At 36.6% G+C, this 19,393-nt stretch overlaps 1 protein-coding gene across 3 annotated transcripts in view; it reads right to left on the reverse strand.

Annotated features, from left to right (window-relative positions):
• The window catches only part of gabbr1a (gamma-aminobutyric acid (GABA) B receptor, 1a), an 83,939-nt gene that overhangs the window by 40,348 nt on the left and 24,198 nt on the right, over nucleotides 1–19,393 (reverse strand). For all 3 annotated transcript variants that reach the window (XR_010892136.1, XM_067364811.1, XM_067364810.1), the window contains 2 exons: nucleotides 19,140–19,203; nucleotides 14,303–14,380 (listed from right to left, as the gene is read on the reverse strand). Coding sequence is in view for 2 of the 3 variants with exons in the window: in XM_067364811.1 (XP_067220912.1) it covers nucleotides 14,303–14,380; nucleotides 19,140–19,203 (142 nt within the window). In the remaining variant the exon portion in view is untranslated. The remainder of the gene's footprint in view (nucleotides 1–14,302; nucleotides 14,381–19,139; nucleotides 19,204–19,393) is intronic.

Below are 19,393 nucleotides of genomic sequence, written 5' to 3' on the forward strand. Positions count from 1 at the left end.
AGCATGTTGCTAATGTACTGTTAAATGTGGTTAAAGTTACCATCGTTTCTTACTGTATTCACGGAGACAAGAGCCGTCGCTATTTTCATTTTTAAACACTTGCAGTCTGTATAATTCATAAACACAACTTCATTCTTTATAAATATCTACAACAGTGTAGCATTAGCCGTTAGCCACGGAGCACAGCCTCAAACTCAATGTAAACATCAAAATAAACACTGTACTTAGGCGATTAGACATGTTGCATGACGAACACTTTGTAAAGATCCATTTTGAGGGTTATATTAGCTGTTTGAACTTTGTTTATGTTGTTTAAAGCAAACGCGAGCTCTTGGGGCGTGGAGCACCAGATTTAAAGGGCCACACACACTGAATCGGCTCATTTGTAATGATGCCCCAAAATAGGCAGTTAAAAAATGAATTTAAAAAAAATCTATGGGGTAATTTTGAGCTGAAACTTCACAGACACATTCAGGGGACACCTTAGACTTATATTACATAGGGCACCTTTAAACCATTCAAGCGCAGGAAGACACAAAAGAAGCCTTGAAAACTTCGAAAGAAAAAGTGCGCACACACAGAGAGCTGCGCCTCAGCGTGCCATTACTGAACTGAGTTCTCTTTTGAGTCTTAAATGGACAAATACACACAAAAATGATGTCAAAATGCTCATTTTGGCGAGTATCCTTGTTAGCAGTCTTCACTGAGTAAAAATAAAAAGTATTAATGAACGTAAACAGTTGCATTTGGTCTTAAAGTGACAGTAGCCTAATATACCTGCTGCTGTCTTGTGTCAGTGTTAATTAAAGAATAAAAAAACCCTCAAATGCTCAAATCTGCTTTTGACTGAATAACTGTAGCTTTAATAGGATTAATATACATTTAATTTATACATTATATAGTACTGTATTCCGTACCTGAATACTGCCTTTATTTTATTTTTTATTTAAAATAAAAGTTTATTTAAAATAAAAGTATATTATGCTCAGCAAGGCTGCATTAACTTGTTCAAAAATACAGTAAGACAGTAATATTGTGAAACATACACTTTAAAATGACCGTTATCAATTTTCAGTGGCACATGATCCTTCAGAAATTACTCTATTATGCTAATTTGCTGCTCAAGAAACATTTTTGATTATTATAAATGTTGGAACAGAACAGCATTTATTTTAAATAGAAATCTTTTGTAGATTATATATTTAATTAATACTTTTATATATGCAATTTATATAGAGAGAGAGTGAGTGCGAGTTTGGAGAAGTATTTTTCCAAATTTATAAATTGTATCTTAACATGTGAATTAAACACCTCTTTCCTAAACAAACACGTAGAACATCATGAAGAACACGCACATTTGATCCATGGTAATTCATGATAATAGTAAATAATAAATTAATTTGAGAGTTCACAGTACCACAGTGAATGCATTTTAAAAACGTTGTTATCACTCCTCACACTAATGTCATCACTCTTCACTGGAACTGTGACTATAATTATAAATTTACACCTCTTGCTGTTCAGTATGTCACTATAATTATAACCAAAAACAGGATTCCTGTGGGAACAATAATTACAGTGATGATGGCTGTCTTGTGTGTGTAAAGCTTTTCGAAATAGAAAAATAAGCAATTGACAGGAATCTAATGATGAGCAATAGTTAAATTAAGAGTTTCTCCCCTGTCAGAGGCAATCATTACCAGAGACAGAAAGCTGACCGTGAGGGAAATGTGTCCGTGAAAGACAGCTGGTCCTTGGGTTTGTCAGAGTGACACAATGTTTGTTGATACATTTCAGAATGTCAGAACACTGACAAGTCAAGAGTGACACCTGACATTTGCTACTGCAATGTGGCAGCAATACTGTCAGAGATAAGTGTGTGTGTGTGTGTGTGTGTGTGTGTGTGTGTGTGTGTGTGTGTGTGTGTGTGTGTGTGTGTGTGTGTGTGTGTGTGTGTGTGTGTGTGTGTGTGTGTGTGTGTGTGTGTGTGTGTGTGTGTGTGTGTGTGTGTGTGTGTGTGTGTGTGAGAGAGAGAGAGAGAGAGATAGAGAGAGTGTTACAAAGCTCTGTCCATCAGTTGATGCATTCTCACAGTAAACCTTCCGTCGTCCTTGATCTAAGAATCAGGACAGGGTGTTGCTATGGAGACCTGGCTTAACAACAGTTTCCACAGCAATTTGGAAGAGAAAGTCATACTAAAGTGGTTGTCAGGAGCTACAAAGAGATTGTTGAAAAGCAAGGGCACTGCCATATGGTTCAAAAAGACATAAGAACTCAAGTCCTGAGTTCTGACCTGAGCTTACATATATGTTTTAAAGGCTACCGTTTTATTTTAATAAAAATTAAAAACTCCATAAATGTTTGAGAATCTCACCCAGTGGATCCCGAAGGAGGTTCTGCATTATTTGGAAAGAACATCTGCTGCTTCTGCTGTTATCAAGGGCAAAGAAATGGCAAGCAATGTCACCCATTCTACGCTCTTGTTTTCTCAGTGGGGGAGAGCGGAAGAAGTGAATAAATAGGCCATAACTCAGTTTTTCTGAAAATAGCCGTGATTGGCTAAAAAGGATGTAAATTTGCTTCTGAGGGAAGAAAAACATTTGAAACTATGTCAAATGGCTTTTTGGAGGGATTTATGCCCTTTAGCAGAGAGAAAAATGGTGACAGGAATGGGATCATGACATGACACAGCCCAGACTTGAAGCTCTCACTGTCTCTAAGTGTCATAACCATGTGCGCTACTTCTGCTCTGTGTCAAATACATCTCAAGACCCCAAAAAAATGGCTTTGCGATAGCGTTTTTCTTTCACATGCTGACATTGTTAAACGGGAAGTTGGGGCGGGACATACCAGATCATCTTGGGAGGGCTTGTCTCTTTCTTTTTTTTTCAAACACACACACACACACACACACATTATCATTCAAAAGTTTGGGGTTGGTATGATTTTTTAAAAGTGTTAATTTTTTAAAGGAGTCTCTTATGCTCACCAAGGCTGCATTTATTTGATCAAAAATACAGTAATACTGTGAAATATTATTACAATTTAAAATAACTGTTTTCTATTTTAATATAATTGAAAATTTATTCCTGTGATCAAAACTGAAATTTCAGCATCATTACTCAGTTTTCAGTGTCACATGATCCTTCAGAAATCATTTGATGATTTGCCGCTTAAGAAGCATTTCTTGTTGAATGTTGAAATGCTTCAATGCTGAAAACAATTTATTTGAAAGAGTAAACAATGTAAATGTCTTTACTGTCACTTTTTATCTATTTAATGCATCTTTCTTAAATAAAAGTATTAATTTCGGAATGCGCATGCGCGACGAACGGTGATGGCTGCATGATATCGACGGTCCGCCTCAGATGTCAGTTTTTCTAAAATATTTTCCCCTACCAAGTTTCTAGCCGAGTTCCAAGTATTTCCCTTTGTACTAGAGTCATTCCAGATGGCACCCAAACGGGAATTAATGCATTCACCTGCTAAGAATAAGCGAAAGACGACGAGCGTCTTCATGACTCCATTGCCGAGATGCTAGATAAGCAACTGAGCGCCATAAAGTTAAGCATGACGGCGATTGTTCGTGAAGAGATATCAACAATTTCTACGCGCCTGGACTCGTTGGAAACTGATGTTAAATCGTTCAACGACAGATTTGACTACATGCAGGCCACTGTCCGGGATGTAAAAAAGGAATCGATCGCTAGCAAGTCCCGCCTAGAAGAGCTTCAGGAGAAGTTATCTCTGTACGAAGATAAGTCTAGACAAAATAATCTAAGGCTAGTGGGGCTGCGCGAAGGAGCTGAAGGAGGGAATGCAATCCAGTTTTTGCAGACCCATATTCCGAAGTGGATACCGGCACTCCAAGGGAAGATGATTGAGATTGAACGTGCGCACCGTTTGTACGCGAACGAGGATTCTGCCAGGAAAAAGGCGCGCACTTTCGCTACAACGACCGACAAGTGATCGTACAGGGAGCTAGAAACTCGTCGTCGCTGAGTTACGAAGGGGGCAACTTACGGTTCTTTTCAGACTTCAGCAAGGGAACGTCTCAAAAAAGGAAAGCCATGGCTGAAGGGAGAAAACGTCTCCAACAACTAGGCATTGAGTCATTCCTGCGCTAATCAAAGTGCGAAACGGCCAGGAGCAGTTGCTTTTCAAATCCCCTGGAGACCTTGAGAGGTTCGTCACGTCGCTAGGCGCCACTACGGAGACGAATACCGCCTCATCTGTAGAGATGTCTAAGAACTAAACACGGCCTTCTTGGTTTCTTTGTTAGCTTTATAAGTAGGGATATAAGCTTATGTATAGCTTGTTGGACATCTGGATGTGCGGGACGCTGGTATCTGAGTATATCCACACAGTTCGAGTGTATGGCCTCTAATACTTTTACTTTCCAGGCAGGTAAGAGGGTGTGTTTTACCTCTCTGCATGCTGCCTACATTAGTATGTTATTATGTTCTTTGGTTAGTTTAACTTTTACATTGTTAGAAATACCAGGGTTTGCAGTATTTGTTATAATTATTTATGTGCATCAAAGGGGCGGGATTATTGTCTATGTGTATGGTCACCATGGTTACCTCTGCCTTTCGTTTGTTTATATCGTGACTATTCCAGGATGAAGGATTTTAATGTGATATCGTGGAATATCAATGGTTTGAATTCTCCCATAAAAAGATCAAAATGCCTAGACTATTTACATCGCAAGCGAGCTGACATAGCCCTTAAACAAGAATCCCACCTTAAGGCCTCCGATGCAACTCGGTGTCAGAATAGACATTATAAATTGATAGCTTACTCGTCTCATAATAGTGCTTCTAGAGGAGTCGTTATACTTCAGAACAGGAAATTCCCATTCCCAATAGAGGAAACGGGTGGGGATGAAATGGGTGGTTTACATTTGCCTCTGGATCATGGTATAACTTAAAAATTGTTTTTTTCTCTGTTTATTCCCCTAATAAATTAGGCAGATTTCTTCCCAGCCCTTACTAAATTCCTCCTTAGGTTTTCTTATTACAATTTGGTTGTTGGCATGGACGCTAATACAGTTTGCAATCCTTTAATTGATAGATCTTGTTCCACTGTATATGGCGATCAGGCTTCTCAGTCGTTAAATGATCTTATTGTGGATATTGGCCTGTGTGATATTTGGAGAGTAAAGAATGAGAACTGTAGAGACTATACATTTTACTCTGCACGTCATAAATCATTTTCCAGGTTAGATTATATTTTAATTTCTAAATACCTTACTCAATGTGTTAACCACACTGATATCCTACCCATTCTTATCTCAGATCACTCCGCTGTAGTTTGTAATCTATCTTCTCCAATTATACCTCAAAGTCCAAAAAGGTGGTGTTTTAATACAACCCGTTTAAAAAACAAAGACTTTGTTAAGCAGCTACGTTCCAAGTTGACTTTGTTTCTTAAAGAAAACAATTGCTCATTTATTAATCCACAAATAGTATGGGAAACAACTAAATGCTTCTTGAGAGGAAACTGTATTTCTTTTGCTTCTTATATAAATAAATGCAGAGTAAAAGAGTTATCTCACCTTGAGAGTCAGATTAAATTATTAGAGAAGGATCTTAAAAAAACTTTTACGGAAAAGAAGAGTAGGATTTTAGGGAATTTAAGAACTGATTATAAAGCAATTTTACTAAAAAGGGCAGAATTTCTCGTACACCGCACTAAACAAAAGTACTATTTTAATGGAGAACGGCCTAGTAAACTAATGGCTTTAAGGTTGAAGCACAACGAGGCCCTGTCCTCTATAACAGCCATTAAGGATAGTGCAGGCAACCTTCATACAGCTCCGGGAGAAGTGAACAGGATATTTATATTTAATAGATAATTTTACGAGTATCTCTATAGATCAGAGGTGGGAACGGACGAACAACCTGGTATTGAATTTTTGTCAAAACTAAATCTCTCTCACCTAAGTGATGAGCAACAGACTTTTCTTGATTCTCCAATAGAATTGAAAGAACTAAAGGAGTCTTTAGAGTCGATGAATAAGGGTAAGGCACCTGGTCTGGATGGTTCACCCCCGGAGCTGTACTTGGTGATATGGGATCTAATTGGACCACTTCTACAGGACATTTTCACAGAGATCAGAATACTGCCCTTATCTCTTTAGTTCTGAAAAAAGGGAAGAACCCTCTTTGCTGTTCAAGCTATAGGCCGATTTCATTAATTGGTACGGATGCTAAGGTATACGCTAAAGTTCTAGCCCATCGTTTAGAAACAGTTGCCAGTTCCTTAATTTCCCACGATGAGACAGGCTTTCTCACAGGATGTTTTGCTATGGATAACATACGACGACTTTTGAATATTATTGACTCATCCGACCTGACAAACGAACAACGTGCTATCCTCTCACTAGACGCTGAGAAAGCTTTCGACCGCGTTGAGTGGAGATACCTATGGTCTGTCATAACTCTATTCGGTTTTGGCTCTCGTTTTATTCACATGATCCAGACTCTCTATACCAACTCTTCCGCACGGGTATCTACAGGTTTATGCTGCTCAACCGCTTTTCAGTTGAAGAGAGGCATGAGACAGGGTTGCCCATTGTCGCCATTGCTATTTGCAATCTCATTAGAGCCTTTGGCGCAGACAATTCGTCAGGATCACATAATCTCTCCTATAACTATAGGCTGTTCCAAAAATTATATTTCTCTCTTTGCCGACGATATCCTGCTGTATATGTCTAACCTTTCCACTTCTCTCCCCCAATGTCCCCCAAAGATTTTAGCAAAATTAGTGGTTACAAAATTAACTGGGAAAAATCTGTATTAATGCCCCGTCTGCTTCGGTTGATACTGCATTAGTGTCCACCCCAATTCCAATCAGTAAGACCTTTAAATATTTAGGAATTCAGATCTTTCCCAATACAGGCTGTTTTCAAGCAAAATTATATCTCTTTATTCACTGCTATTAGACAAGACCTGCAGAGATGGGATGCTCTTCTAGTTTCACTACAAGGCAGGATCGCAATCATCAAAATGAATATCCTTCCTAGACTTTTATTTTTGTTTTCCATGATCCCTCTTTCTCCTTATAGAACTTTTTTTAAGGAAATAAACTCTTTGATTACAAAATTCATATGGAACAAGAAACGCCCAAGAATTAAACTCAAAACGCTACAGAGAAGGCCTGATAAAGGAGGTTTAGCACTTCCAAACTTCCAGTTGTATTTCTGGGCATGTCAGCTGCGCTCTCTCAAGATTTGGTTAGAGACCGATACAAAGATTGCCTGGCGTGACATGGAAGCATCGACAGTGCTTCTGCATCGGCTCCAGGATGTGTTATTTACAGGTTTACCAAAGAAAGCCCAGAAGTTTGGAAACACAATCGTGGGTAATTCTCTTAAGATTTGGTGCGATGTCTGCAAATTTATGGGAAGTTCTATCAAGTTTACAACTGAATCCCCGATTTGGCATAATCATCACTTACAATCTGATAACAAACCCTTTGTTTTCAAGCCATGGTCTGACCAAGGGGTACATGTTCTGGGTGATTTATTCAACATTCACGGATTAAGGTCCTTTCAGGATCTGAAAGACTGCTATAATCTTCCTGGTCACTCCTATTTTCTGTATTTAAGGTTGAGAAGCGCAATGCGTGCATATGGTGTACCATGGAACTGTAACCTGGACTCTCATCCTCTGTTGGACTGTGTGAATTTTTCTCAGGCACGCGGGGCAGTGTCATTCATTTATAACAGATTACTCGAGCAGTGCTGTGGCACACTCCCTATCACTACTATATGGGAAAAGGAACTGGCGCATTACAAACCAAACTGGAATTGGATTTGGAAAAGTTTCCAACGATGTCCAAAAATCTCGCCCACCAACTAATACACTATAAACTCATCCACAAGGCTTACGCTACTCCATATGTCCTGCACAAAATGAAGCGCCTGCCTACCCCTTTTTGCTTACTTTGTAATTCAAATACTGTGGGGACCTATATGCACATGTTTTATGGGTGTCAACTTATTGGAATATTTTGGGATAAGGTTTTTCAAGCCTTGACGGAGCTGTATGACGTGGTTATCCCTAAACATCCCATTCTTTTTCTGTTGAATGATGATAGTGAGCTCAATCTGAATGTTAATCAGAGAAAGATCCTTCACGCTGCTTTAACTGCAGCCAAAAAGATAATTTTTAAAATTTGGCATGAACCCACATCCCCAGCATTTAAAATGTGGCTTATAGAACTCAAAAATATTGCATTGTTAGAATGCACAACAGCGAGAATTAATAAAGCCAAACCAAAAACACTTAAGGCATGGGCAGAATTTATTAGGAAAATCTCCCAGTTAATATCTTATTAGAGCAGCTGTACTGCTCGCTCTATAAGTCCAGGAAGTAGGTGCAGTTGGATTCTTAGATCTGTGTTGGTGTTATCTACTCAACCCCTCTCCCTCCTCTTTTTATTTATTTTTATTCATTTATTATTTAATTTTTTTTTCATTTATTTTATTTCTTACATATGCAAACCCTGGTTTTGTATAGTTAAGCTGTGACACACAAGTTGACCATGTTCTATTCTGCAATAAAAAAATAATCACAAAAAAATAAAAGTATTAATTTCTTTTTAAAAATCCTACTGACCCCAATTGGTTATATACACTCAAAAAAAAAAAAAAAAAAAAAAAATTTTACAGTTGTTAATTTCACTCAAACCATCCTTGTTTGTATTACTTTAAAACACATGTAAAGTACATGAACTTAATTTAACGGAGTTGTTTCTACAAAAAAAACAAAAAAAAAAAACTTAAACTTATTAAACTTGTTAAACTTAAAATTGCTGAGTGAAATGCACAAATTAATGTTGACATAACTAACTGGGAAGTGAATCCGTGGTTCCCAGCATGCGTTGCAAGTGACTGCATTAGGAGAGTAAATTTAGGGATTAAAGTGTTATTTTATGTGTTTTTCAGTAAAGGGAAAGATGTTGTTAGTTTATGTTAGTGTTTAATGTTCACATTAAAATAATAAATGTGTTCACCTTATATTAATTAAACTGCACAAATAAATATTATGTAACAGTGACAAATTCAAATGATTTGTATTTACTCAAATAAATTTTGTCAGCTTTATTTGAATTTCTTTTGTTTATACAACTAAATTGTTGTTTGTACAAATTACTCAATATAGTTTCATGGAACCCAATTGACACTGCTTTTTTAAGTAAATCCAACAATTATTTTTTTTTGAGTTTATATATGGCCTCAAAGTATATCTGCATGATTAATTGTAAAAAAAAAAAAAAAAAATTGCAATTTCATTTCAAACGGTCACAGGATCTTATTCTTTAAAGACAATGATTCGGCTAGATGTCTCTTAAACATCTGACAAGTATGATCACACCGGATCATTCAGATCTGTGTTAGCGCTATCACTGAGCAGAGAGCAGTTGTCATGTATATGTATAAATCAGCTTCACAAACCGTCTTTTCAACCACACAGTATCATTATATCTGTGTTACAATAATTTGAAATATCACATAAATACAGGGATAAAAGTTTATAGTTTAGATATAAACACTGATGTCTATGGTAGCGATCAAAATAGAGTAAAGTACCTTTTGAAAGTAACTTGATGCTTTTTAAAAAGATTGAATCAATTACATTGTTACACCAGTAGGTGGTGACAAGTGGCTGTCATTGAATTATTCATTCGAGAGATTTGTACAAAAAAAGCTGATTCATCCAATAATAAAGCAAGCTAAATCTTTACAACGCCAAGTTTCCACTGAAATTACCCGGAACAATTTGTCCCAGGAACTTTTTTTCCCCCAGATCTATTGCTTGCTGTTTTTACATAGCACAACTTTCCAGTTCCCGCTGGATTTCATCTTCCGCATATAAGCTTAATAAAGCCTGAACCTCGTCGTCGGTTCATCAGTCTTATTTTTAAACTTCACTGTTAATTCGAATAGCAAACAACTGCAAACACCGCAACAGACTTGATGGTTGAAATAAAATGCTGTGTGGAGTCAACCAATCAAAATGCTCAGCACCCAAGTCCCACCCCCGAAAGTTCCTGAACTAGAAAAAGTACTACCTAGAAAGCAGGTACTTTCAGAGGGGGAATTTTTTACCTGGAACTTCGCAGTAAAACTTCTGCCTGTAGCATTGATCTTCACCTTGTAGCCGTTCAAAAACAAGCACTGGTGAAGTGTGAGGTCATTACTCGTCTAATGTAGGGCAGTGCTGCTTTGTTACAGTCACGCTGGTGGAATCCACTCAATGGGATCACAGCATGAAGGATTGATTAAAGCCTAAATCAAGAATGACTCACAGAAGAGGACCGGGCAAATCCTGCAAATAATCGCCTCTGTATCTCTTGGGAGAGAAAATACAGGATTTTGGTGGTGGCAATTCAATTCCCATCTCTTGGCAGAAAACCAATTTGTGGGGTAATAGGGAAGGCACCGTTTGGTGTTTTGCAAATGATTTACTAGAATAGTATCCCAGCATCCACACAGGAAAAGGAGCAGGTTAAGCAAGAACTGTGTTTTTTTATCAAAGCTATTCTAGTGAGGCGACATTACACCTGACAGGAGGCTTTGAAAAAAAAAAAAAAAAAAAGTAAAGCATTTGTTTTGCTTTGTTCACACAGCATCTTTAGGACTAACTGGCAAAAAAGGATAGGAAAGTGAAAATTAATTTATGGGCTGCATGAGACAGTAAGGCATTTTTGTATTATTGACACATTCATGCATATGCTGAGTGTGAAACCACTCATCCGTTTGCTCATTCAGCACACTCTGAGTGCAAATGATGTGAGCGTAAATGAGTGAATTCATCCACAGCCATAGACACTGCACTTTTTGTGACGTTATAGTCACCTTGCATCCCGAATAACAACTCAGGGCTCCAGACTGGCACGACCACCACAGCATTGCCCAACATCAAATGGCAAATAAAATGAAAGCGGAACGAAACTGCAAAGCATTCAAATTCACTGCAGAGTTCTTCATTATTAACCATAGATATCAGATCAAACAGCGCTGACATGGAAACCAGGAGAAACATTGTGCCATGAATGACTAAGTTATAGAAGGCTTTTCAATCCACAAATCACCAATATTCACCATGGATTTAATGCACTAACTGCATGGTATTGTGGCAGGAATAGTCAAATGCTTTCAAGAACTTCACACATCTTTTTCCGGCACTTCAAATGCCACAATTATCATATTTAAATGTTATTTTTAATGTGATGACCAAAACATTATTTGTTCATCCTTCAAAGATTATCACCATTTCTAAAACTAAAAGTTTCAAGAAGAGAATGAACCTTGTTGTTTCTTGCTGGTACAAGCATAAGACATGAGAATGAACCTCATTTGATAGGGGTGTGACGAGATCTCGCGAGACTAATATGTGATGAGATTTCTCGTCGAGGCGAAAAGTAGTCTCGTGATGTTGCCATGACAGAGTGTTAGGATGATTAGGAAGGAATATGCCACCACTTTGTTTACATTACGCCTTCACTGTCATTTTGCTTTGTGTTTAAATAAAAAACATTTAATTCAGTTGGATAACGGTCGCCATCTCTCCATATTTACAGAGTTACGCGCGATCGTGAAAGTGAAAGTAAACGTGTTCAAACGCGATTTCAATACTCCGCATTTGAAAGCGGCTCCCTGATGAATGCAAATATCTCTCAATATGAAAGCTATTTTAGGCTGGGCAGAGTAGTTGTAATCATCTCTTAGCTCTGTATCAAAGAAAAATGTGGTCTTATTTGCACTTTGAATATTGAGTGCGATTATGGTTGCATTTAATGTAAAGTATTACCATAAAAAAATGAATAACAGTTTTCTCTTAATCTTAAGCAGCACAAACAATAAGGTTTCATTTGTTAACATTAGTTAATACACTGTGAACTATCATGAACTAACAATAAATGACTATTTTATTAACTAACATAAACAAAGATTAATAAATACTGTAGCACATATATTGCTCATTGTTAGCTGATGTTGGTTAATACATTAATGTTAATAAATGAGACCTTATTGTAAAGTGTTACCATTTTTATTTATACTGTTTTTATTTCTATGATCAGTTTGTGGAAAGGAGTTCAGTTAGGAGGTCTAAAGTTGTAGAAGCTCATAAATCATGTACAGTAAGGTCTGAAGAGACTGAAATCATACAGAAGAGAAGTCAGTCAGTTGAGTTTGTGGCAAAACCTTTTACAGTGCTTGAGTATTGTTGTCTTTTACTGCATATGATTATACTCATACATATAATTCATACTCAAAGTAGAACTGAATGACATTCATTACAGGATGATTAGTTAAAACATTTAAAATACACCTGCAGAATATTTTTCTAGTCATGTATTTCGCCATTGAGGATTTCTTAAAAATAGTGTGTAAAAATCTTGTCTCGTGAACTCAATCTCGAGTCTCGTCTCGCCTCGTGAGATACCCGTCTCGTCACACCCCTATCATTTGGTTTTTGAGGAAGCTCAAACGTGCTGCTTAACATGAAAATGAACCTCGTTGGTTCTTGAGGAAGCTCAAATGTGATGCGTAACACATAAGAATGAACCTCACTGGTTCGCGCATGCTTGAGCCTCCATTTACCATAACTGAAGTGTGTGTGGATGAATGTTTATATGTGAATAAAAGCCTACAGTAAATCTGTTCATCATATAAAGTGATTGTGTCTCTTAAACTGCTTGATTCATGTGGATTAGTTTGAATGATCTCTTTATGAACTTTTTGAGGCATCAAAGTGGTAGGTTAGTTTCGAATGAACTAACTCTAAGTTGTAATAATTAGGGATGCACCGATACCAAGCTCATGTACTTGTACTCTTATTCGTGAAAATACCCTGAATACCAAAGACCGATACCTCACGTGAATTGCGCTGAATGACACAGACCAGAAGCATTCTCTCTCTCTCTCTCGCACGCGATCCCAGTTCTTTCAGACAGCATGCAATCAGTTCTCCTCACGCCTGAATTGTCAAATGGACACAGTTGTCAAAATGGACCGTAAAAGTTGTTAAAGGGACCGTAGCCTATATTTGTCATAAATGTTAATAAAACAACAAAAGATGTTAAATAAATGTATACATGGTAAATAAACCTACTGTATCTGAAAAACAAGTTTATTTAATTTTTATCTCTTTATATAGTATTTGTTGTATTGTTTGTAAATTTCTTTTTATATAACAATATATATATATATATATATATATATATATATATATATATATATATATTGGTAATTATGCCCTTTGAAGGTTATGGAACAGTGTGACATTTTTGTTCTTTGAGTTTGTGACAAGATCATAAAAATTATTTATTTTTTCATTAGAGTAAAAATAAAGAAGCTGTCCTACATTCATTAGTATCATTAGTATTGGAAAACTGCAACATCCCAAAAAAAAAAAAAGAGAGAGAGAGAGCGAGATTAATAAATGTATAGGTATCGGTATTGGTGAGTACTTGAAAAAAGTATCGGTACTCGGTCCTTAAAAAATGGTATCGGTGCATCCTTAGAAATAATTTCATAATATTACTATTTTACCATGTCTGATCAAATGAATGCAGCCTTGCTGAGCATAAGAAACTTCTTTCAAAAAACATTTAAAAAATCATATCATAATCATAAAGAAATAATCACATAAACATGTTGCTTGCAAAAAAAAAAAAAAATGTTTTGCCAGAATACAAGGATATTATGAATGACTGTCAATGGAAAAAGATGCTTTTTAGAGCCACAGTAAACCTTGCTAACAAATCACACCTTGAGCCTTCGTTCCAGACTACAAACAACTAAATGGACCAGAGTCAAAGGTGTCAAAATATCGGATTTTTGATGCCTGTCTGAACAAAACCTAGGTTTACCTTTCCACAAGAAGATTAAATTACTTTTTTCAATTTCACACTCTTTCCATCATTTTGAACTTTCCCATTTATCGGCGAGCATCACACATTTTCATTTGATCCACACTGTGCCTTACATCAGTTTCATCAATACCAGTTTGTCAATCGAGAAACTTCACAGAGCTGCACAAAGGTCAGAGCGAGCCACGAACGGCACAGCGGCTCCGTTCCCCAGGGACTGTATGGCCTCCTCTAGCAGAAAGGACAGCTAATTGTTAGCGATGTATTAAAGAGCGCGACAGGGCTTTGTTGAGCTAACAGAAATCAATACTGGTAAGCCTCAATCTCGACGGGCCGAGTGCGGCTGTGAAAGGTGATGGGAGTGGAATGGACAGAGCTGTCTTGATGTGCAGAAAAAAAGGCTGGTTTCTCTTACCAATCCATTTGTCGTTTCCATACCAGGACAGGTTGCCTTTTGTGCTGTCGTAGTACCCAATCTTCTTGTAGCTTCCACCTGAGGAAAAAAAGGAATTGAAATTAAACATGAAAAAGTGAATATGAAACCACTTCTCATGCCGACATCTTCCTGAAACAAAGAGACCCTCATCTGTCTGTGAAATTATAAATGGATAGACTAACCCAGCTAACAGAAAACGTTCTCAGAACTTTGGCTAACATTCGGGCAAGATTCTCTCAAAGCTATGAACAAACATTCTTCCAGTAATTTATATTTATTTATATTATGCATTTATATTCATTGCTCATGAAATGTTTCACTTGGACATTCATCTAATATTTTTAAACATAACTACTTATTACTTGTTTCAAAACATTCAAAAAGTAACATTACAATATTGTTTGTAAAATTATTAAATGGAACCCTTAATGGTTTTGCTAATGGCTTTTTTTTTTACATTCTGAGAACGTTCAGAAATAACATTTCCATAACTTAATGGGAACATTATCAAGATATTCTTAGAACATATTTTTTGTTATCTGGGTGGACAGAACGAAAAAGTAATGTTATTTTTGAAGGTTTGTATTAAAAGTTTTCCTGTGTAAATATAGCATTTAATTAACAATGTGTCAACCAAAGGTCACATTAACAAAACCTGCTTTCACCAAGCACTGCATTAAAAAGCTTCAAAAGAGGCCTGACTCAACAAATCTGCAAAAGTAGTCGACTTAAAGCTGCATCAATAGGTCGATGATAAAAAAAAAAAAGCCCAACTGCATTGATCAAAGTTAGTCTGAAAAGGAACATTTTGTAGAAAAACCCTTCTTGCACTTCAAAGACTTTGATGTACTATGTAGGCAAATTTTTGCACCATAAAAGTTGTGAAACTTACCAGTCCAGAGCATTCATTGAAACTAAACAGGAAATATGTGTCATTCTGAAATCCTAAACACTAAAATGCGACCGCAGACACAGTGAAGTAATGAGGAAGTAAGTAAGATAGATGGGCTTTTCTTTAACTAAAGGCTGTTTTTGCCCTGTGGACTTTTAGAACGTTTCTTAATTTTTTTTTTCCCTCTAAAACCACTTTTCACACTCTCACTCGTTTGATTCGTCTAATAACAATGTATAACAGTGGACATTCATACATCATAGGTCAATTATGTCTTTTTTCCCCATCACAGTGTCATTTCCACCACAACTAAAATTATCAATTTAATAGCATTCTGTCCCTTGTGAAAAAAAAAATACACTTCTACATACTTTAAAGGTGCCATCAAACGTTTTTTTACAAGATGTAATATAAGTATAATGTGTCCCCTGAATGTGTCTGTGAAGTTTCAGCTCAAAATACCCCATATATTTGTTTTAATTAATTTTTTTAACTGCCTATTTTGGGGCATAATTAAATATGAGCCGATTCAGGCTGCTGCCCCTTTAATTCTCGTGCTCTCCGCCCACAGAGCTTGCGCTTGCCTTAAACAGTGCATAAACAAAGATCACACAGCTAATATAACCCTTAAAATGGATCTTTACAAGATGTTCATCATGCATGCGTTGGATTATGTGAGTATTGTATACCGTTATATTGTTTACATTTGATTCTGAATTAATTTGAGGCTGTGATCCGTGGCTAACGGCTAATGCTACACTGTTGGAGAGATTTATAAAGAATGAAGATGTTTATGGATTATACAGACTGCAAGTATTTAAAAATGAAAATAGCGACGGCTCTTGTCTCTGTGAATACAGTAAGAAACGATGGTAACTTTAACCACATTTAACAGTACATTAGCAACATGCTAACAAAACATTTAGAAAGATAGTTTACAAATATCACTAAAAATATCATGATATCATGAATCATGTCAGTTATTATTGCTCCATCTGCCATTTTTCGCTGTTTTCCTTGCTTGCTTACCTAGTCTGATTATTCAGCTGTGCACATCCAGACGTCCTGCCCTTGTGGCATATGCAAATATCGGGGGTGTACACCCCGACTGTTAAGTAACAGTCGGTGTTATGTTGAGATCCGAGTGTTTTTCGGAGGTCTTTTAAACAAATGAGATTTATATAAGAAGGAGGAAACAATGGAGTTTGAAACTCACTGTATGCCATTTCCATGTACTGAACTCTTGTTATTCAACTATGAAGACAAGAAAGATAATTTTCAATTTTTAATTCGAGGGCACTTTTAAAAAGGGTGCTTATTATGGAAATAATATACTTGAAAATAATATACTTAATGGAGAACAAAATGTAGTTTTTTTGGAAACTTAACTGCATGTTAAATGCAATTAAATGAAAATTTATTACAGTATTAATTTATATTTAATGCAATTAGCCTTACCTTTAAAGTGATTTTTTATTTATTATCTTTAGAAATAATTATGAAATTACATATACAGTCTTTAATACCGCCAAATGAACTGACAAGCATTTATGTTTAAATTTAATTTTAATGTCATTTCTAACCTCTATGTCTTGTATTTAAAAATATTTGTAATTATGTTTGTAAAAATCTAAGTTGCAATTTAGTGCCCTTAAAATATGGTATGTTAAAAAATAAAATAAAAATAAGTTCTCTTCAAGTACAACAAAAGATTAAAATTATTAAAAATGTGACATTATTATAAAGTGTATTTTTAAAGAGAGAGTGTTACTCTCTTTAAGTACACTTGGCTGCCTATGTAGTAGAAAGGCGAAAAAACTGAAATCGGTGCTACCTTATTAAAGAAAACAGAGAAAAAAGGCTGTTGTCTTCCCTTTTGCCTAATAGGAAAGAAAACTTCAACACCCATAATGCACTGGGCATGTTGCCATCCAAGGACACTCCCAGCAGTTTGCTATGGATACACTTAGAGTACTGCCTTGCTTTAGTAGGAAATACTTCCTAGCAACCTTTTAGTCTAGAGGTCTACAAAGAGTACCCGAGACCCAAGGACCTGGGACCCGTACGGGATCGGGTCTATATTTTAAATGGTCAGCCGGGTCCGGGTCCGGTCCCAATCTATTACTTCGGTTCCCGGGTCTGTTTAACACTGTGTGTAATACTCGAGCTGATTGGACTGGCCATGTTAAGAGTCAGTCAGCGTTTGTGTGTGTTTTGTAACTGGCACAGTATGAGCCAGGAAATAAGGTGAAAAAAAAAAAACACAAGTGACCCCAGCCATCAGAAGCAGAGCGGGCAAAGTTAATGCAAGCAAACGGTGATCATCGAGTTTTCCTATTCCTATTGTGTTTCAGGTTGCTCCAGCTAACGCGCATGTGCAGTCTCATGCGAGCGCACTTTCTTTCTCCCATTTTTATAATAATATTATGTATGAAGTCTTGTTATATCTAAAGTTTTGGTCAGACTCGGCTCAGAAAGAACAGAAATGATCGCAAATAAGTAATGCTAAAGTCAGCGGCCATGTCACTGAACAAGCAATCGTTATTATAGTTCAAAAGGTCAAACAGTCACATTATTTTATTATTTGAGATACAACAAAATGCAAAACTGCAAAGTCGCATTTGTCATTGTGACAGCAAGTGGATCAATGGGTGGATTAAGCATTTCAATTGGCAAGAGAGGAATAACATGGATGGAACTTTCTTGGCAAGGAGGATTGTGCATCACAGTCAGGTACAAGGCAGAAGGCTACTATAGGTAAGACAAAACATTTTATTTTCGCAACTTATTGACTTATTAATAGCCATTTGCTGTGGAATAGACCTATCAGTAGTACATTTATGGCATTTCTAGGTTCTGCATGGGTCCAAGTCCAACTTTCAAAATAATAGTCAGGTCCGGGTCGGTTTTGTGTACGAATTTTTGGACCCGTGAAGACCTCTATTTTAGTCACAATGATGTCAACTTGTATTGTTAATGAGTGCAAGAATTCAAAGAGTAAACGTTTAGCAGGAGTTACTTTAGGTCTCCAGTGAAGGATCCAGTGTATTGTAAACTGGATGACCATGAACACAGTGTTTTAGGCCAAACGGAGGGGAAAAACTGTCAGTTCCACCCAAAGCAAAATGCAGTCGAGTACAGGTAAGTGTTCCATTTTTCACTTTTCTGCATAATTTGACAAAATTACAGCTTGATTGGAAATTAGCGGTGTGATAGTCAAAGTCTTTGAACTGGCACATTTTTCACATAAAAAAACTGAAATAGTGTATGTTTACTGGTTAGTTGATGCAAGTACATTTTACAAAAATCATAAGTGAACAGTCATCAAAACAGACAACAATACAACAAAAATGATGGATGTGACCCTTTAAAGGTGCCCTCGAATGAAAAATTGAATTTATCTTGGCATATTTGAATAACAAGAGTTCAGTACATGGAAATGACATACAGTGAGTTTCAAACTCCATTGTTTCCTCCTCCTTATATAAATCTCTCCAACAGTGCAGCATTAGCCGTTAGCCTCAAATTCATTCAGAATCAAATGTAAACAATATAACAGTATACAATACTCACATAATCCGACGCATGCATGACAAACACTTTGTAAAGATCCATTTTGAGGGTTATATTAGCTGTGTAAACTTTGTTTATGCTGTTTAAGGCAAGTACAAGCTCCGTGGGCAGAGAGAACGAGATTTAAAGGGGCCGCACAGCATAAATCGTCTCATAGTTAATGATGCCCCAAAATAGGCAGTTAAAAAAATGTATTTAAAAAAATCTATGGGGTATTTCGAGCTGAAACTTCACAGACACATTCAGGGGACACCTTAGACTTACATTACATCTTGTAAAAAAACGTTCGATGGCACCTTTAAAATGCAATTAAGTTTAGTATTAAATTGAGTTTTTCCGTTTTGTTTGTACCTTGCAGTTGTTCAATGAGAGTCCAAGCCATACGTGAACCCTGAGCGTCAAACACGACGTGACCCTACGAGACACATATGCATAAATATAAATAGTTAAAAGACATTATGATAAAGACACGTCAATACAAAATCATCATAAAAGAAATCCATTTGTGATTCATCATGAAAACAGAAGCATAAAATCTGTGGAAAAATAAAGGCTGAATCATCCTATAATGAGTTTGAGCTCCGATTCATTGTGTGCATTATAAA

Source organism: Chanodichthys erythropterus, chromosome 17 (assembly GCF_024489055.1).
Source record: "Chanodichthys erythropterus isolate Z2021 chromosome 17, ASM2448905v1, whole genome shotgun sequence".
In the NCBI taxonomy this organism is placed as follows: Eukaryota; Metazoa; Chordata; class Actinopteri; order Cypriniformes; family Xenocyprididae; genus Chanodichthys; species Chanodichthys erythropterus.